At 38.0% G+C, this 16,948-nt stretch overlaps 2 protein-coding genes across 4 annotated transcripts in view; one reads left to right on the top strand and one right to left on the bottom strand.

The window, feature by feature from the left end:
* SMIM15 (small integral membrane protein 15) lies at positions 3,434 to 10,434 on the top strand. 3 transcript variants are annotated; one of them, XR_001919798.1, is made up of 3 exons: positions 3,434 to 6,192; positions 7,454 to 7,591; positions 8,868 to 10,434. XR_001919798.1 is itself a non-coding variant. In XM_005694668.3 (3 exons), the coding sequence occupies exon 3, from the start codon at positions 8,880 to 8,882 to the stop codon at positions 9,102 to 9,104; it is 225 nt and encodes a 74-aa protein (XP_005694725.1). In that variant the 5' UTR covers positions 6,181 to 6,637; positions 7,458 to 7,591; positions 8,868 to 8,879; the 3' UTR covers positions 9,105 to 10,434. The 3 variants fall into 3 exon arrangements, 2 of the variants coding, with proteins under 2 accessions (XP_005694725.1, XP_005694724.1); XM_005694668.3 differs by having other exon boundaries at positions 6,181 to 6,637; positions 7,458 to 7,591; XM_005694667.3 differs by lacking the exon at positions 3,434 to 6,192 and adding an exon at positions 6,199 to 6,637.
* The window catches only part of NDUFAF2 (NADH:ubiquinone oxidoreductase complex assembly factor 2), a 175,000-nt gene continuing 172,922 nt past the window's right edge, over positions 14,871 to 16,948 (bottom strand). Inside the window, exon 4 of the mRNA XM_005694669.2 lies at positions 14,871 to 15,731. Coding sequence (XP_005694726.1) covers positions 15,483 to 15,731 — 249 coding nt within the window. The 3' untranslated portion in view covers positions 14,871 to 15,482. The remainder of the gene's footprint in view (positions 15,732 to 16,948) is intronic.

A 16,948-nucleotide genomic window follows, 5' to 3' on the forward strand; every position in this document is an offset into this window, starting at 1 on the left:
AGAGGCACTTTTTTCAACCCATGCTGTTTGTCAAATAGCTATATAGAGGCTAAATGAAGAACTTAACCACTATTCCCTGGGAATCTGTGTAAGCTCTCAAGAATCAACTTACAAATGAACTCTATAGAATTCAACCTTGTATAAAAAGGTTACATGTTTCTTAACTGGTTAGTATTGCAAAAAAACAGGTATTATTACTTCCACATTATGGACATGGAAACTAGGCACAGAAATATTAAATGATCTCTTTGGTCCACACAACATGATCAATTATGTACCTAGAAGGAGATTAAATCGGATTCTTCTCCATCTATATTCATTAATAATACAGTCTACAATTGCAGTAAAGCCTACAATAGCATATTGAAATCTAGAGATGAAAAGAATCTCCAGAGGACATTGGTCCAACTTCCTTATTACAGAGGACAGAAAATCAGCTGATCAAGGTCAATTCTAAAAATTAAGAACTCTAAATTCAAAGCCTCCAGAAACTCATCATATGCACCTCAATTATTTATTACACTTCAAGAGGACATATATGAATCACAAGGGAGTTTTTGGATTTCAGACTGTTTCAATTCCTGATTTAAAGCCTAAAAATGGAAGCCGTGAACTCAGCAAAAGCAATTTATGAATTTGGGACTAGGATATGTCTCTAAGTGATGGTTTAGGGAACTATATTTATAGCCTGGCACCAGTAAATTTTTGTTCACTTTTAAAACTAGATTCCAAATATACACATTATACTCTGAGGGCTATTAAAGGCACAAGCTAGCTTTTAGAACTAGACTTTGGGATGCAATTCTAAACAATGATTTCCTATGTCCCCTAGTTCTGAATGATATGATTATAGCACAAGATTTTAAAATAAACATAAAAATTGGAAGCAGTGGAAGAGTTTTACTACCAAATAACTACTGTTACATATCAAACATCTATGTTATGTTCTAGGTTTCAAACACTTGATCTAAAGGCATATTATACTTGTGCCTTATTTCACCAGGTATCTTACTCCATGAACATACACAATAATGACAGGTACAGAATATCTGTTCTAAGAAAAATACATTCAAAAAGAAATGCAAGCATGCAAGTCAGGATGGATATTAAACATGAAAATCAAATTTGATTCCTGAGCTTCCTGTCAAATTGAAGAGAGGAAATAGTCTTCGAATGAAAAAGTGGCTTCCAAAACTTTTTTTAAGAATCACATTCTAAAATATCTTAAACGGGACTTTATATACAAAGGGGGGCCCTGTATGACACAGAGGCCAACATACCTGACAATATCGTACAGCAAATACGGTTATATTTGATATGGTTACTTCGAGTAGTTTGCTTAGGTGAAGGTGGAATGTATAAAATTCAGTTGCTACTCAGTGAAGGTGATGCTGCTAGGGGCTGCTTTTGCAATACACGTTGTCTTTACACTGAAGGACTCTTATACATGGGTTAGTTTTCTCAGCTGGACAACAACTTCTATTTAATGGCTAGAAGACCCTAGCACAGAAACTAAAGGTGACCTGATATGGCTAATATTATTACATCATTTAGGGATAAGCCAAATATCTGAACTTCTAGATTCAGCAGGAAAGCTTAGTGTCTCCCACAACTTTAATAGGACTGCAACTCAAGGCTTCAGAAGAATTTAATGGAAATTTTACCTTTCCAAAAAGGTGCCCTCTAATAACAGGGAATGAGTTTGCCGCATGTACATGTAGAATACATTCTGGAGATACAGAACTGTAAACAGTTGCAGCGTTAAAAAGGCAGAGCGCCCAATGTCCAATCACGTGAGAAAACTTCTATAAACTACCCAAAGTATCAATACATATCACTCAAACACACTGAAAAGTTTTTCAAATGTGCAGATAAGGCCATAGGCAGCAAGGAGCAATCAATGAGATAAGCATCTGCTATCTTTCTCTTGCAATCTTCATTGGGAATCATAAAGCTGGGAAATATCTAGAGAGGGCATCTAGCCTGCATAATACATACTCTTACCTCATTTTCAAAGATCTCTATTTAGATCTCTAGTCTAGCTTGTTGTTATCTTCAATCTTAGCACCTACAGTCTAGGACTAATTCCTTTTATCTTATCAATGAAGATGATGAATCACTAGGTTCCTTGAACATACTTTTTACATACTTGGAAATCCTAAAGCAACTAGTCTTCTTTCATTAACAAGATAACCACAATTATTTTTATCTTTCCGAAACACCTTATTTACTAATCTTTTCTGCGGCCTATTCTAACTGGGGCATCTAACAGTTTGATACTTTAACATCAGCTTCATAGATTCCCAGGATTTAGATTGTTTCATGATTCATTCAAACACTAACAGCTTTATTTGTAAGTGGTAATGTTGTATCTTGGAATCAATTATTCAAAACAATATTTTAGGTAATGTGGTAACTGATCTCATCTAGCTTATACCAGGGAAAAGATAAACAATAAACCAATAAACAAATGTCAGACTCAAGTGTTATGAGAAAAATAAAATAGGGGTAGAGAGGGCTTCTGTGAGGTACCATCTGATTTGAAATCTCTAGGAAGTAGCCCTGCAAGGACAATGTTCCAAGAAATTTTTGGCTAAGTTTAGCTAGTTATTCTTATACACACACACACCACACAAACGCGCGCGCGCACACATCCTTCTAAATTATATGACCTTTCACTGTTCCCTACTGAATCTTCTTGTTCTTATTTTGAAGACAAATTCTACCTTTTAAAAGCTTTTCATTACCTTCTTAACTGGTATATCCCATTACATTTAAGACACATGTCTTCTAATTTAAACAAGTATTTCATAATAATATCAGCCACTTATTTAGTTTATGATGTGCTTTTGTCAAATTACATCTAACAAAAATGGGTGAAAACTAACAATATTTGAAGGATAAAAAAAAAGTCTTTGTGTTACTGAAATTTCCAAAAAATAATACTTTGGTGATGCTTTCATTGTAGGGAAAATAAGCAAGTAAGTGTTAGTCACTCAGTTGTGTCTTTGCGACCCCATGGACTGCAGCTGGACAGGCTCGTCTGTCCTTGGGATAGGCTGAAAGCAAATTGGCAGAGTATGACCCATTCAGAAGATGAGGCAGAAGGGAGGATGGAAGATGGAGTGAATCACTGATTCGTTGGTGTAATAGCAGTGAAAGTGCCCAAGAGAGAAGTAGAGATTAACAGAAAGGTCATGGATGTATGTGGGATGAAGAAGCAAATCAACTGGCAAGGTTGGAGAAAACCTACACCACACTAGCTCTTTGAGACATGCTGCCACCACCTGGGCAATGGGCAATTTGGAGTATGGCAAGATTTTCTTGTGATTATTAGTTAAATCAACAATTATAGAATAAAAAATTTACTTTCATTTTATGAGATCAGCATTTTGTCTAATCTCTGGAATTAAACAAGAGCAGGGCTTTTTTGGGCCAGATCTGTTTAGAACTCTGCTCTACTTTTTAAGTCTCTGGTCCCATATCTGTAAAACAGGTATAATACCATCCTGCAGAGTTTAGTCTCAGCAATAGTGATGAGACGCGAAGCAGCTAGCCTAGTACCTGGAACACAGCAGTCAACAAATAGCCTTTAAACATCACAATTCTGCAGTATAATCTCCCAAATATCACTAAAACCTATGACCTTTCTAGTTACATAAATGTGCCTAACAAGAAAATCTATCTGCATTGTGTCTTAATGGTAGGAAAAACTCATAAACTTGGGGAAGAAACCAGTTTTACCAAAGCCAAAACACAAATTGTTAAGCAGGTAAGAAAACTCTTAAAATCTTTAATTGTCTAGATTATTATAATAGAATCTTATGGAGGTTTTAGTCATTCAAAATTTTGACATGAGTCAGGGTGAAATGTACCACCTAAGAGAGAAAGACTTAAACAGAACTAATGAAAGACGAGTTCTTACTTAATAATTATTGAGTAAAAAACTTAAAAATTTGGAAGGCTCCGGTTTCAAACTATAATTGCAACAGAGTAACTGGTATGGATATGATGTGATATGCTACAAAGTAATTATTTTTATTCAAAGACAATCCTCATTAATTAAAGTGTAAGCTTTAGTTATTTCGGTTAAAGCTACATGAATGGCTAAGATTTTATTTCTTAAATAAAAATACAAGCAGACTTTATTTCCATGTTATTCTAAGTAAATTCTGAAAGACATCTGAGAGAACTCAATTAAGAACGTTTTAAATAAAGAACAAGCCCTTATGAAAATTGGCCATGATGTTTCCCTTAAATTCCTTATTCTGCTGCTGCTTATGAAGCCGAAGTAAGAAAAATGGCCAAATCAAGTTTAATCAATAGAATTTTCAAGCTGAAAGAACCCGAGATAACCTAACAGCTTTCCACATACAAAAGAGGAAACTTTTTCAGAGTATCAAATCACCAGAGACAAGGCCTGTGAATCACAACTCACAAGCTAAAACTCCTGACTCTAGAAAGTAGCCTGCACCGTCTGAACGAATCTTGACACCACCTTTCATTAAGGCAAGTCAGGTAGCAGCAGGGAGCTTAGCTGTGGCAACTTCTACGCTATTTCTGGGCTTGTAGCCATTCCTGGAACTGGAAAGGAGACCAGTAATATTAGACAGTGAAAGCCTGATTTACACTAGCGCCAAGGAGCTACAGACGCTTCCTTCTTAGGTGCCTTTCCATCCACTCCCATGCATTTCACAAAGGACACAGCAGAGCGAATTATTGGGGAGGCAGTCATCAGGAAAACTGTCTAACCATGATTAAAATAACACATACACATACTGGTCTCTGGAGTGAAGGATGTTAAAATAAATTCTGACCCTCTCCTGGAATTACTATTTGGGCAAGTTAAAAAAAAAAACACAAAAAACCCCACAAAGTCTTACTGCCAGCAAGTCAAGTTTTCTGTACACACAATCCAATGGCCGAGTCTGCTTTTTCTGGCTACTACAGGCACAGGCTAGGTCCAAGCAGCACAAGCTTTGAAACCATCATCCAAGTTTTCAAACAAGAATGAGTAAGAAAACAACTGCTACTAATACAACATACAAACATTAACATATGCCCGACAAACAGTATTTTAGATCATTAGATTATTTGCCAAAAGTCTGTTCCCTGGTAAATAATGGTTACTGTTGTTATCCCTAAACTAGTTATACATGTCACAGCCTGCTCCTCAAAGAGAACATTCTATAGTCTTTCAAGAATAAAAACCTGCTTTATTTGGCACACACCAGTGAAGAGGTCTTGCAACATTTGAAGAGGTAGTCAAACAGAGCAGTTCAGTGCAAGAGATCACAAAACTTGATCACCAAGCAAACCCGAGTTAATCTCTCAGTTCCTGTAGATTAGAAGACAATGAGAACTCACTCTTTCTGCTTGTTGACTTTTGAATCTCTTTATTTGTGCACTGAAAGAACAAGTACCTCTATGGGAACTCTATGCCCACACAGTTTAGTTATTTTTCAAGTTTACTTTGGGCAAATATCGATCATTCTTTTGTGAAAAGAGGTTCTTAAATTGAAAACAGCAAAAACTTCTTCACGCAGCATGGCTGCATTTCCCCTTAGAAACAACGTTCAGTGGCTCCACCACGGTCCTGCTGCGCTTGGTCTCCTCGACGTGAGGCTTTAACTATCGTCCAGCCAGAAGAGGAGAGGGTCAAAGAGTGGATGTGACCCAGAGGAACTCGCTAGAATCCTTCAGGAGTCGCTGGGTGTGACCTTCACCTTGACTCTAGGCGGTTTGTGGGGACCAACTCCTTTCTTGGCCGCCGTTCCTTGGCCGGAGTCTCCGGGGGTCACGGACCTCGCCCACCAGGGCCCTCCACCCTTGGCCAGGCTCCCGCAGGGGAGCGGCTGTTCGGATGACCTCGGGGGCAAAGGTAGGGGGTCCTCAGCGCTTCCAGACCGGCTCTCAGAGACCGGAGCTCACCCGCGCCTCAGGCAGGAGGCGCGGGCCTCGGGCTTCGGGCCAGACACCAGCCGGGCGCCGCCGCTCACCTCGAGCGGCCTCACCTGCCTCTCCCCGGAAACCCAGGAGCCGCCCCACCCTCCCCGCTTTCCCGGGACCCACGCAGCAATGGCGCAGCCGGAAACTGGCCCCGCGACTTCCTCAGGCCGGATCCGGGCGAGGGCCGGCCTGTGGGCGGGTTGGGAGAGTCGCGGCTTCCGCCTTCCTGCTTCCGGCCTGGAGGTGAGTCGTGAGTTGGGGTCCGGACCCGTCGTCCCCGGCGAGGTGAAGGGGAGGCGGTTGGGGGTCGGTGCCGCGCTCTTGCCCCGGTGCTCAGCGGAGGTGGCTGCGGCGCCAGCGGCCCAGGGGGTGGCGGGGACGACCCCTGATTCCCGGGGATCGCCGGCTGTTCGAGCCCCGCCGGGCCCGCGCTCGCCGCGGCGGAGGGTCGGGGAAGCGTGGCCCCAGCGGCGGGCCACCGGGTAGGGCGAGGAAGGGTGAGCGAGGGGAAAACACGAGGAAAGGGAAGTGCGGGTGGCTGTGAAGTGCCCTCAGCTTCAGGCGCCGTGCGGGTCTGATCCGAATATCATGCCCAGTGGATCCTTTCCGGAAGGAAGAAGAAGAATATTTATTCCTTTAAGTGTGGAGGGCGCTTGCACCTGGGGTCCGAAATTGAGGTGCACGAGAGGTGTGTATCTGGTGGATGGTAACTCCTTTCTCTGTATTAATGTCTAAAACTCTGCCATAACTAGGTCCTTCACTTCCCCCTTCCTCTTTATTGCAAAGTTCTTTTGCAGGTCTCTGAATCTTGCATTAGTTAATTCATCACTGGGCTGGAGAAGCTGTAAAAACAGATGGGGATCTGTAGTGTCTAGTCTTCACTGTGGGGGTGGGGGCGTACGAATTGGGGTTGGGGGAAGGCTAGGAACTTTATGTCTTCAGGTGAAAATATGAAGGAATTGTGATAGGATATAATTAAAAACCAATCATGGTAGTTTTGTTTAGGTAATGGAATTGTGAGTGACATACTTTGTTTTGCTTATCTGATTTTCCTGTAAAGGGCACAAATTACATAGAGACTAAAAAACCTTTTTAAGAGTAAAGCGTTGTTTGATTTTGAAATTAGTAAGGCCCTCCCTTACTAACTCGAAACAAACCTAACCCTGTAAAAATATAAAAAGTTCAAGAACTAGGAATGGATATGCTGCAACAGGTCAGTTAGCTTTTTATGAGTGAGCTTTCTAAATTTACTGTTGAAATAAGTAACTGAGTAAAATATTTGATCCCCAGTAATTAGGAGCTTTTTCCAGGGCATTTTGGTTGTGTAATTATGCCTTAAGATTAGAAAGAAATAGATACTGAATGTATTTAATATGCCAGGCAACTTTACATGTTATTTATAGGTTGCATATAGAGAATTCACAGTTTTAACATTTAAAATTGTATTATAATTTATTCCTTAAGGTTGTGACTTTATGGTTTTTGTCTATTCTTTTCAACCCAGCCAGTATATAGAATTTAAGCCTTCTCTCAGAAGTGTTTTGGTAGAGTTAAAGAAGAAGACAGCCAACCAACCGTCATCTGAAATTGTGACTGGCTGATAATCCCAGGACAAAATTAGAGATCACTACTCAAGCATAAGGTACATGACTTTTTAAATCCCAGCTATTCTAATTCTCTACTTTGAATGGAAATTGACACAAACATGAAAGGTTGAAAAGTCTCTGGGGGCAAAATAGATGATATCACTCAAATCCACAACATCCTGATTTGCAAGATGGCCCTTCTTTACTAACTCACAATGGAACAAAAGGCATGGGACGTGTAATGGTTAATTTTCTCATCTGTTAAGTTTGTTCTCATTTACTATATTATGTCCTCAAAGCTGAAGGAGGGCATAAAATTGCATGTCATCTTTTGCTTTTCTCTCTTTGCATATGAATGGATAATATCATGGTTCCCTTACCTTCTTGTTTCATTTCGGAAACAGCCATCCATTATGTCCCTTTCTCCAGGCATTTCACATACTCCTGACTTTCAGACACCAGATTTGATGATTGTACTTTTGCCCTGGTGGTTCAGAGGTTAAAGTGTCTGCCTGGAATGTGGGAGACCTGGGTGGTTCAGAGGTTAAAGTGTCTGCCTGGAATGTGGGAGACCTGGGTTCGATCCCTGGTTCGGGAAGATCCCCTGGAGAAGGAAATGGCAACCCACTCCAGTACTCTTGCCTGGAGAATCCCATGGAGGGAGGAGCCTGGTAGGCTACAGTCCATGGGGTCACAAAGAGTCAGACACGACTGAGCGACTTCACTTCACTTCTTCATTTTGTAACCTCATGGACTGTAGCCCACCAGGCTCCTCCGTCCATTGGATTCTCCAGGCATGAATACTGGAGTGGGTTGCTATTTCCTTCTCCAGGGGATCTTCCTGACCCAGGGATCAAACCCATGTCTCCTGCATTGCAGGCAGATTCTTTACTGACTGAACCACCACTTTTGTTAATTAGAACTTAATAAGGCTGTGTCAGAAAAGGACATATGGGATTCAGCTGTTCCCTGGAATAAGCACATAAAACTTAAGATTCTTATAAAACTCTGCTGCTAAAGTTTATCTTGAGTGTAGGAGGCATGTGAGAATGCATAGTCCTTATAACAGATTTCACATACTTCTTTTTTTCCTCTTCTGTATCTTCACATCTAAGTATTACTCTTCTGGTTGTTTTAAGTGAATTATTTTTTCTTATTGGAAATATTAGTCCTTATTAAAATAGTACTAATTAGTACTTTTTAAAACCAAATAAAAAAACTATTGAGTGATAACAGAATTCTGATTTAACTGTTTGGCGTAACCTTTTCAAAATTTGATTAACCACATAATCTTTTCTCTCGTCTTTACCCCCCTTCCCACCCCTTTCTAAGGCCTCCACGAACATGTTTGATTTAAAGGCTTGGGCTGAGTATGTTGTGGAATGGGCTGCAAAGGACCCATATGGCTTCCTTACAACAGTTATTTTGGCTCTGACTCCATTGTTTCTAGCAAGTGCTGTGCTGTCTTGGAAATTGGCCAAGATGATTGAGGCCAGGGAAAAGGAGCAAAAGAAGAAACAAAAACGTCAAGAAAATATTGCAAAAGCTAAACGACTGAAAAAGGATTGAAGGAATGAACAGGCTGTGCGTCCAGAGGAAAATTGTTCGGAAAATTGTGCATCTTTGAAAGGACCCATTAAGGTTTCTTTTTGGATCTTATGACAGCATTACTAAATGAAGTCTGAGTCTATGGAAGAATCATGTCAGTTCTCACCTGTACTGTAGCAACTTTTCGGCTTCGGTATAGAAGTCTCTTGACAGTTACTGTAAATTGGCATTTATTATGTTACAGACTCTTATAACTGACTTTCATTTGCCTTTTTGCAGCTTATGTATGAATACTCAAATGAAAACATCCTATGAAGAAAAGTGGCTTTAGATTATGAACTCTATTCAAAAATGGCTTAAAATGTAGTCCTGTTCTGGACAAAGATTAAGAATGTAAAAATCAAGAGTTGTTCTGAGCAGAAAAGCGTGGTTTGGCTTAAAAGATATATGGTGTATTAATTACATCTCTTTATCATTATTACTTATTTCTTGAAATAGAATCATTTCTGGTTTCCTCAGAGCAAACTAATATTATTCAATGAGTACTTCTTTATTTTCTGTATTTTTCTTATTTTAGCTTTTGAGATACTGGTAATTACCAGATAGTCTGCATTTTTAAAAATCTAATTTTATAAAGAATTTTCGTATTATTTTGACTATGTAGAATACCACCTACTGGATATAATCATTTTTGTACTTAATGAGCACTGCCATTTTCTTAGAGATGACTTGAGTAGAGTAACACTATGATTTAAAGCTTAAGAGTAAAAACGCCAAACCTTGGAACCAGTTTATTCTCACTTGTGCTGAGTAGACATGTGAAGTAGTTAACATGTCTCATCAGATAATTTGCTGATTATATAGATACCACTTTTGTTTTTTATTGCATTCTTTGTTTTAATTCATGTGGCGGTGATGTCCTTTACTTTTTGATCACACAGGTTCACGGTGAAAATTAAAATTTCAACTTTCTTTTAAGGAGCTTTTAAAGAGTTACAGTTATGTCATGTATCATAAATGGTAAAAAAAAGTCTTAATATTTGGAAAAATTTTGTTTGCATTGTATTAATTGGGTGAAAAAGGTATAAACTGTGTCAAAATGAGACTGTTATAATTAGAAATAAAGAGGTAAAGGATATTTCCTTCAGTTAAATAGTATAATTGGAACTTTTTACTCTTTAACATGGCTTTTTTAAATGCATGGTTGATAATTTTGTTTTCAGTAATTAATAGCTTATTAATGTTTTCCTCACCTCTAATAATGAATTTTAAAGTGCAAAAAATTGTCAAATAGCTTTAATTTAAAAATGAAACTAGATATTGAAATAAATTTGATACTTTTTTATAAAGAGGTCCTGAGCTTTTTTTGGGGAGAAGGGATAATAATTCAGGTTAGATAGATTATAGAAGTTAAACCTTTCAAAGGGTTATGAATTTCATTTGTAGATAAGCATACAGCTGACCCTTGAACAGCGCAGGGTTAGGAACATTTGCCCTCCCTCGCAGTTGAAAATAACTTACTGTGGACCCTCACTGTACACTGTTCCTACGTGCAGATTCTCTGTATCTGCAGTTCCTCATCCATGGATTCAGCCAACCCTGGATCATGCAGTATTGTAGTACTATTGAAAAAAATCTGTATAAGTGACCCCACGCAGTTTGGACCCATGTTCTTCAAGGGTCAACTGTACTTGTAAAAGTTGAGAGCAGTGTTTCTCCAATCTGAGAGCCTAAGGACCTCTGAGAATGTTTATGGACTGGTTTGTACAATACTTAATTACTATTATTTTAGGTTGTCAGTTTCTTCTTGATGCCAGTGCAAGCAACACACTGCAACTCTAGGCACTGAAATAATTGTGTTTAATTACAAATTAGTTATTCAGGTGATCTAGGATGTGCTTTTTATATTATTGAAATTAAAATTTTTAGTTATCTACTAAACCTATGGTTTCATTGTTCATTTTGACAGTTAAAAGGTATTTAACTAAAATGGGCTTTTCCATGGTTCCTGTTGGTCTTAATACCGTTTTGTATTTCTTTGACATAGGCTGTTGTTTCTTCAGCTTTCCCAGCGTTTATGGAGCCAGTTTACACATTTGAGATCAACAAGGTTTTACAGTATTTGTGTCTATATGTTGTGTGTATTGCAGGGGGTCGGGATGTATTACATCTTGATAAACCCATTACAGATTGAAAATTTACTGAATAATGTACTGAAAGTCAAAAACAGGATGGCTGTGCAGGAACAGGATGAGTGTGGGTATCAGTTGTTTACTGGCGATTGCGTGACTGGCAGCTGTGGCTCCATGCCACTGCTCAGCATCAAGAGTGTCCTAGTGTATACCACTAGTCTGAGAAAAGATCAAACTTCAACAGTTTCTGTTCAGTATCATAAAGCTGAAAAATTAAGTTGGGGACTTAGTTACTACGGGGTTTGATAATTATTGTGAGGTTTGATATTCTTCAGAAAAGTCAGTCTGTTGTTACACTATTACAGTTGAATCCCATTTACTGTTACCCAGAATACTTCTTTTAAAAGCTACCAACCTATTATGTTGTTTCTGAAGTTCTTAGAAGAGTATAATCAATGACCTTTTATGGCTGGTTTTGAAGGAAAAACAGACTGCCTGTAACAAACATTATACTGCCTCCCTCCCCAGAAGTTTGTGCATCAGAATTTGACTCATAGTGACCTGTGGTAAACTTCAGTATGGTGTTATTGTATTAGATACACAAGGGCATTTTAAACTTATTTCCTGACATCACAGTGAGCAAAAGAAATAAGCTTCTGATGCAGTGAGCTGGAAACCCAATGCTGAGGTCCACTATAACAAACAGCTTCTCACCTATCCTTAGGGGCACTTTATACCTCATCTCGTTTTAAGTTAGAGGAAGTGTGATTCCTATTTAGGAATGATTGTTTTTATGTTTGCAACTGAGTATAGGCTCACTTTGATATGCTTCATATCTGTAATAAATGTATAAGAACAAATTCTGTATTTCTCAAACATATTAAAAGGGGTTCTGTGTTCAAATACCAAAAGTTTGGGAAACAGGGTAAAGCAATTCATTTCTGCATGATTTCTTGGAGTCTTTTAAGTTACTTTGATTATCATAGACTTTCCTCCCCTCTTTTCCACCCTTCCTCAAAGAACATAAACAGTTTGAGAAAGCCTAGTCTAAGTGAATTCAGGTTACATTTTAAATAGTGTGCTTAATGAGATAGCATTAAAAAAAAATCAATATGATGGTATTGAATCAAGGCTGATGAAAGTAAATAAATGACAGATCTGTTTGTAAACATAGGAATGAAAAAGGATAACAGTGGGAAAATTATTTCCTCCATTAAAAAAAATTTTTTTAAATTACAGATATCTAACAGGCTAGACTTAAATGGTTATACCCAACAAGCTTTACATGTATACTTGAACAATTTGTATAATAAGGGCTTTGGGGAGAAAAATGCTATATGCATGTATAGCAGAGGCACAGGAAAGTCAGGAAGGATTTACCTGAGAGTAGTTAAGGTATATATGATACTATTTTAAAATGAACATTTTAACTTCTGAAATTAAAACTGCATGGGTTTGGAGTCTGTCTGGAAGAGATGATGAAAAACATTTTCATTAGAAAACTTGCAAATACTCCAAATATAACTTTAAAATATGAAATACGGTAGACAAGTAAATATTTTATGTAAAACTTTGATTCTGCTGTGCATGTGTCTGGCCTAGAAACCTTGTATAAAAACAAGATTATTTAGAAAGGCAGTCTTAATTTAGGTCAAGCTTATAGTCTCATTTTTATGTAGGACTAGTCAAGGCTATAATTTTTCCTGTGGTCATGTATGGATGTGAGAGTTGGACTGTGAAGAAAGCTGAGCGCTGAAGAATTGATGCTTTTGAACTGTGGTGTTGGAGAAGACTCTTGAGAGTCTCTTGGACTGCAAGGAGATCCAACCAGTCCATTCTGAAGGAGATCAGCCCTGGGATTTCTTTGGAAGGAATGATGCTAAAGCTGAAACTCCAGTACTTTGGCCAGCTCATGCGAAGAGTTGACTCATTGGAAAAGGCTCTGATGCTGGGAGGGATTGGGGGCAGGAGGAGAAGGGGACGACCGAGGATGAGATGGCTGGATGGCATCACTGACTCGATGGACGTGAGTCTGAGTGAACTCCAGGAGTTGGTGATGGACAGGGAGGCCTGGCGTGCTGCAATTCATGGGGTCACAAAGAGTCGGACACGACTGAGCGACTGAACTGAAATGTTCTCAGAACCCTGTTCTGATAACACCTAACAGTATAACCAGTCATCCTAAAAATGTTAGTCTAGAGGGAAGTAATGTGGATGGATTACTACAAACTTTATTCTTACCTCTCAAAATCACTTTGAAAGTGCACACTTTAATGAGTGGGCCAGTATCATCTTACTGTTAACTATTGGCTAAGATTTTCTTTTTTTGTAAAACAGATATTTTAAAATGAAAACTATACAAATTAAAATTAATGTAAATTCTGTCATATATATTAAGATACTTCTAAACTCTCACTCCAGTATTCTTGCCTGGAGAATTCCATGGACAGAGGAGCCTGATGGGCTACAGTCCATATGGCTGCAAAGACTAGGACTGGACTGAGTGAGCACACACGTACGCACAGAACAGCCTACACGGCAAACATCTGCAAAAGATGCACACAGAGTGCAATCAGTGAGCTGGCAGGAACTCGGTAGTAGAAGCATTCTATTCTATCATGTTCGAATTTATAATTTTTCCTGTAATTAAGGATTCAAGGACATGTTACTTTACAGTCAATTACACAACAAATTTTATGTCTTTATATTGCCTAGGAGCTAGTTCCTTTTTTGCCTAACTTTGGTAAAATGTACTACTACTTTATAATAATGTAAACAGACAGAATAATTAACCTGATAGTAACAGGACTGCTTAAATGTTAATATTACCTGAGGGCTTTTTTGGTCATTCCTTAAGTATTATAGTGATTACATTTGATTACTTGTTTTAGTACAACATTTTATAAATGTTTCTGTAGTTTATTTCTTAAGCAATTAAACATTTTAACCTTCTATTAAGTAAAACTCTCAACCTATGTGTTTTTAGGAATTCATTATTAAACACTTAACCAGGGATTTTCTTATATTATTCACAGCATTAAGATCTGAGGCTTTTCTTCAGTCCATGTTTATTGAGTAGTTGTTACAATGGCAAACACTGTTAGAGGATCTCTATATTAGAATTAGAACTATTAGAACTATGTTAGAATTAGAACTGGGAGAGGGGTTAGGGAGAAAATGGATACATTTTATGGCTGACTCGCTTTGCTTTTCACCTGAAACTACCATAACACTGATAATCAGCTATACCTCAATACAAAATAAAAAGTTCAAAGTTTGAGAAAGCAAACCATAAATGGAAAAAAAAAGATAACTATTAACAACAGAAACTTGGTTGTGCACTTCAGAAAGTGTATGACCTTTCTAAAACACTTTTGTATATAATCTGTTTTAATGTTATCATGTATCTATACTTTTCAATATACAAATCACTGTAATCTTGAGTAACAGTGGAATCACTTTCTGAGAACTCTGCTCTATTTTCCATTTCTTCAAAGTAATTTTTAATCTTACAGAACTAAACTATTACTATACCATTTCTTTGTTTACTGCCCTTTCAAACTATTGTGATAGATTCTTTACTTCTACTGGTCCAAATACCTTTCTTTAAAACTCCAACCTCAGTCCCACCATAAACTAGCTTTTGTCCCATCTACTCATCAAGATAGTTTTTTTTTTTCATTTATCAAGTAAATTTTCTTGGCCTCCACGTGCCTCATCCAAGTTCATGTTTTTGATTAGTCCTTTAGAATCTTATCTTTAGAATCCTTTAGAATCTATAGAGATAGCATTCTTCTAAGCTCAATATTTACCCTTACCATTTCTACCTAGATATATGGGAGCAATCCAAAGAGGGAAAAATCTTAGACAATTCATAAACAGAGAATTTCTATATTCTCTAATTTCTATAGATCCTTTAGAATTATAGAAATTAGTCCTTTAGAATCTATAGAAATAGCAGTGTTCTGAGCTCAGTATTTATTTACCCTTACCGTTTCTACCAAGATATATGGAAACAAATAAAAGAGGAAAAAAACTGAGCAAATTCATAAACAGAGAATGATGACTGAATAAGCCAAGTGAAGGATTTAAGCCTACAAGAAGTTAGGTTTTGATGGTTGATAATCTCACACTTACACAACAGTGAAAACAAGATCTTAAGCTTAACGGCAAAGAGAAACTAGAGTAGAGGTGAAAAGCACAAAGTAACTTTTTACTTTTATTTGTTAAAATAGTCAGATATATATAAAGCTTTACCACAGTACACTCATTGACTGTGGCGCTTGTCGTCTTGCGGCATCCAGGATCCTGGCTGAAAGGTTTTGCCAGTGCTGGTGGGAGTCACTGAGGGTTCGTCTTTTCCAAAGTACGGAGCAGAGGCGTGCCCTTTAATCTGAGTTTGAACTGGTGGAGGAAGTTCCTTGTTGCTCTCCTCCTGAAGAAGCTTTTCTTTTTCATAAAAATCTTGGCTTTTCATTTGAATTTCTTCTCTGTATATTTCATTCTTCATTATTTCCTGCATGTATATATAAATGGAAGAAATGATTAAATTTCTAGTTAGAAGAAAACCCAAACTACAGGTTTTATAAAAATAAAATAGCTGGTAAAAAAAAAAAAGTACGTATAGACATGATTCTTGCTTTGCGTTTAAATAATATATAGATACACACTGGGTAACTTTGAAAAAGCTATCCGATTATATATTGATGTTGTTTTGAATTAAACAGCTATGTTCTGGTATACAGTAATAAAAAGAAGGAAGGGAACACGAAATAGAGATACTTACTTCCCAGGAAGTGAAACAAACTACTTAACATGAAATATTAGTATATATACCTATGAAGTATTACACAAGGGCATAAAAGTCACTCTTATCAAAAGATTTTCCAAATATAACAGCTATTTACTGCCTCAGTGACTAATCAGTGATGTGTACTTTTACTGGAGATGAAGTAACGGTGAGAAGGCCTCAGAGAGGTGCTCCTGCCAGTCTTTTCTCTGTGGGACTCAATGCATGCCAGGACCAAGACTCATCAATTTTTCTTTTTCCACTGGAGTGCTATGGCAGTGAAGAGGAGGACAGACGCAGAATCAGAGTTCAGCATGCCTTAGACACCAGTTCCACAAAGGCACTCTGCTATTGGAAATGCTTCCTCCAGTAAGTGCAAGCAATTTGTGCGATGCAGGTCTATCACTCAGATTTGCTATTCTATCTGTAAGGATCTATGAAGCAGGGCAAAGGCTAATACAGTTTTGACAAGAGAGCACACTGGTCAAAGCAAACACCCTCCTCCAACAACACAAGAGAAGACTCTATACATGGACATCACCAGATGGTCAACACCAAAATCAGACTGATTATATTCTTTGCAGCCAAAGATGGAGAAGTTCTATACAGTCAGCAAAAATAAGACCGGGAGCTGACTGTGGCTCTGATCATGAATCCCTTATTGCCAAATTCAGACTTAAATTGAAGAAAGTAGGGAAAACCACTAGACCATTCAGGTGTGACCTCAATCAAATCCCTTATGATTATACAGTGGAAGTGAGAAATAGATTTAAAGGACTAGATCTGATACAGTGCCTGATGAACTATGGACGGATGCTCATTACATTGTATAGGAGACAGGGATCAAGACCATCCCCATGGAAAAGAAATGCAAAAAAGCAAAATGGCTGTCTGGGGAGGCCTTACAAATAGCTATGAAAAGAAGAGAAGCAAAAAGCAAAGGA

Source organism: Capra hircus, chromosome 20 (genome assembly GCF_001704415.2).
Source record: "Capra hircus breed San Clemente chromosome 20, ASM170441v1, whole genome shotgun sequence".
Taxonomy (NCBI): Eukaryota; Metazoa; Chordata; class Mammalia; order Artiodactyla; family Bovidae; genus Capra; species Capra hircus.

What these genes read in the sequence shown, in the direction of transcription:
- SMIM15 (XM_005694668.3), top strand. Translation starts at nt 8,880, where the DNA reads ATGTTTGATTTAAAGGCTTGGGCTGAGTATGTTGTGGAATGGGCTGCA.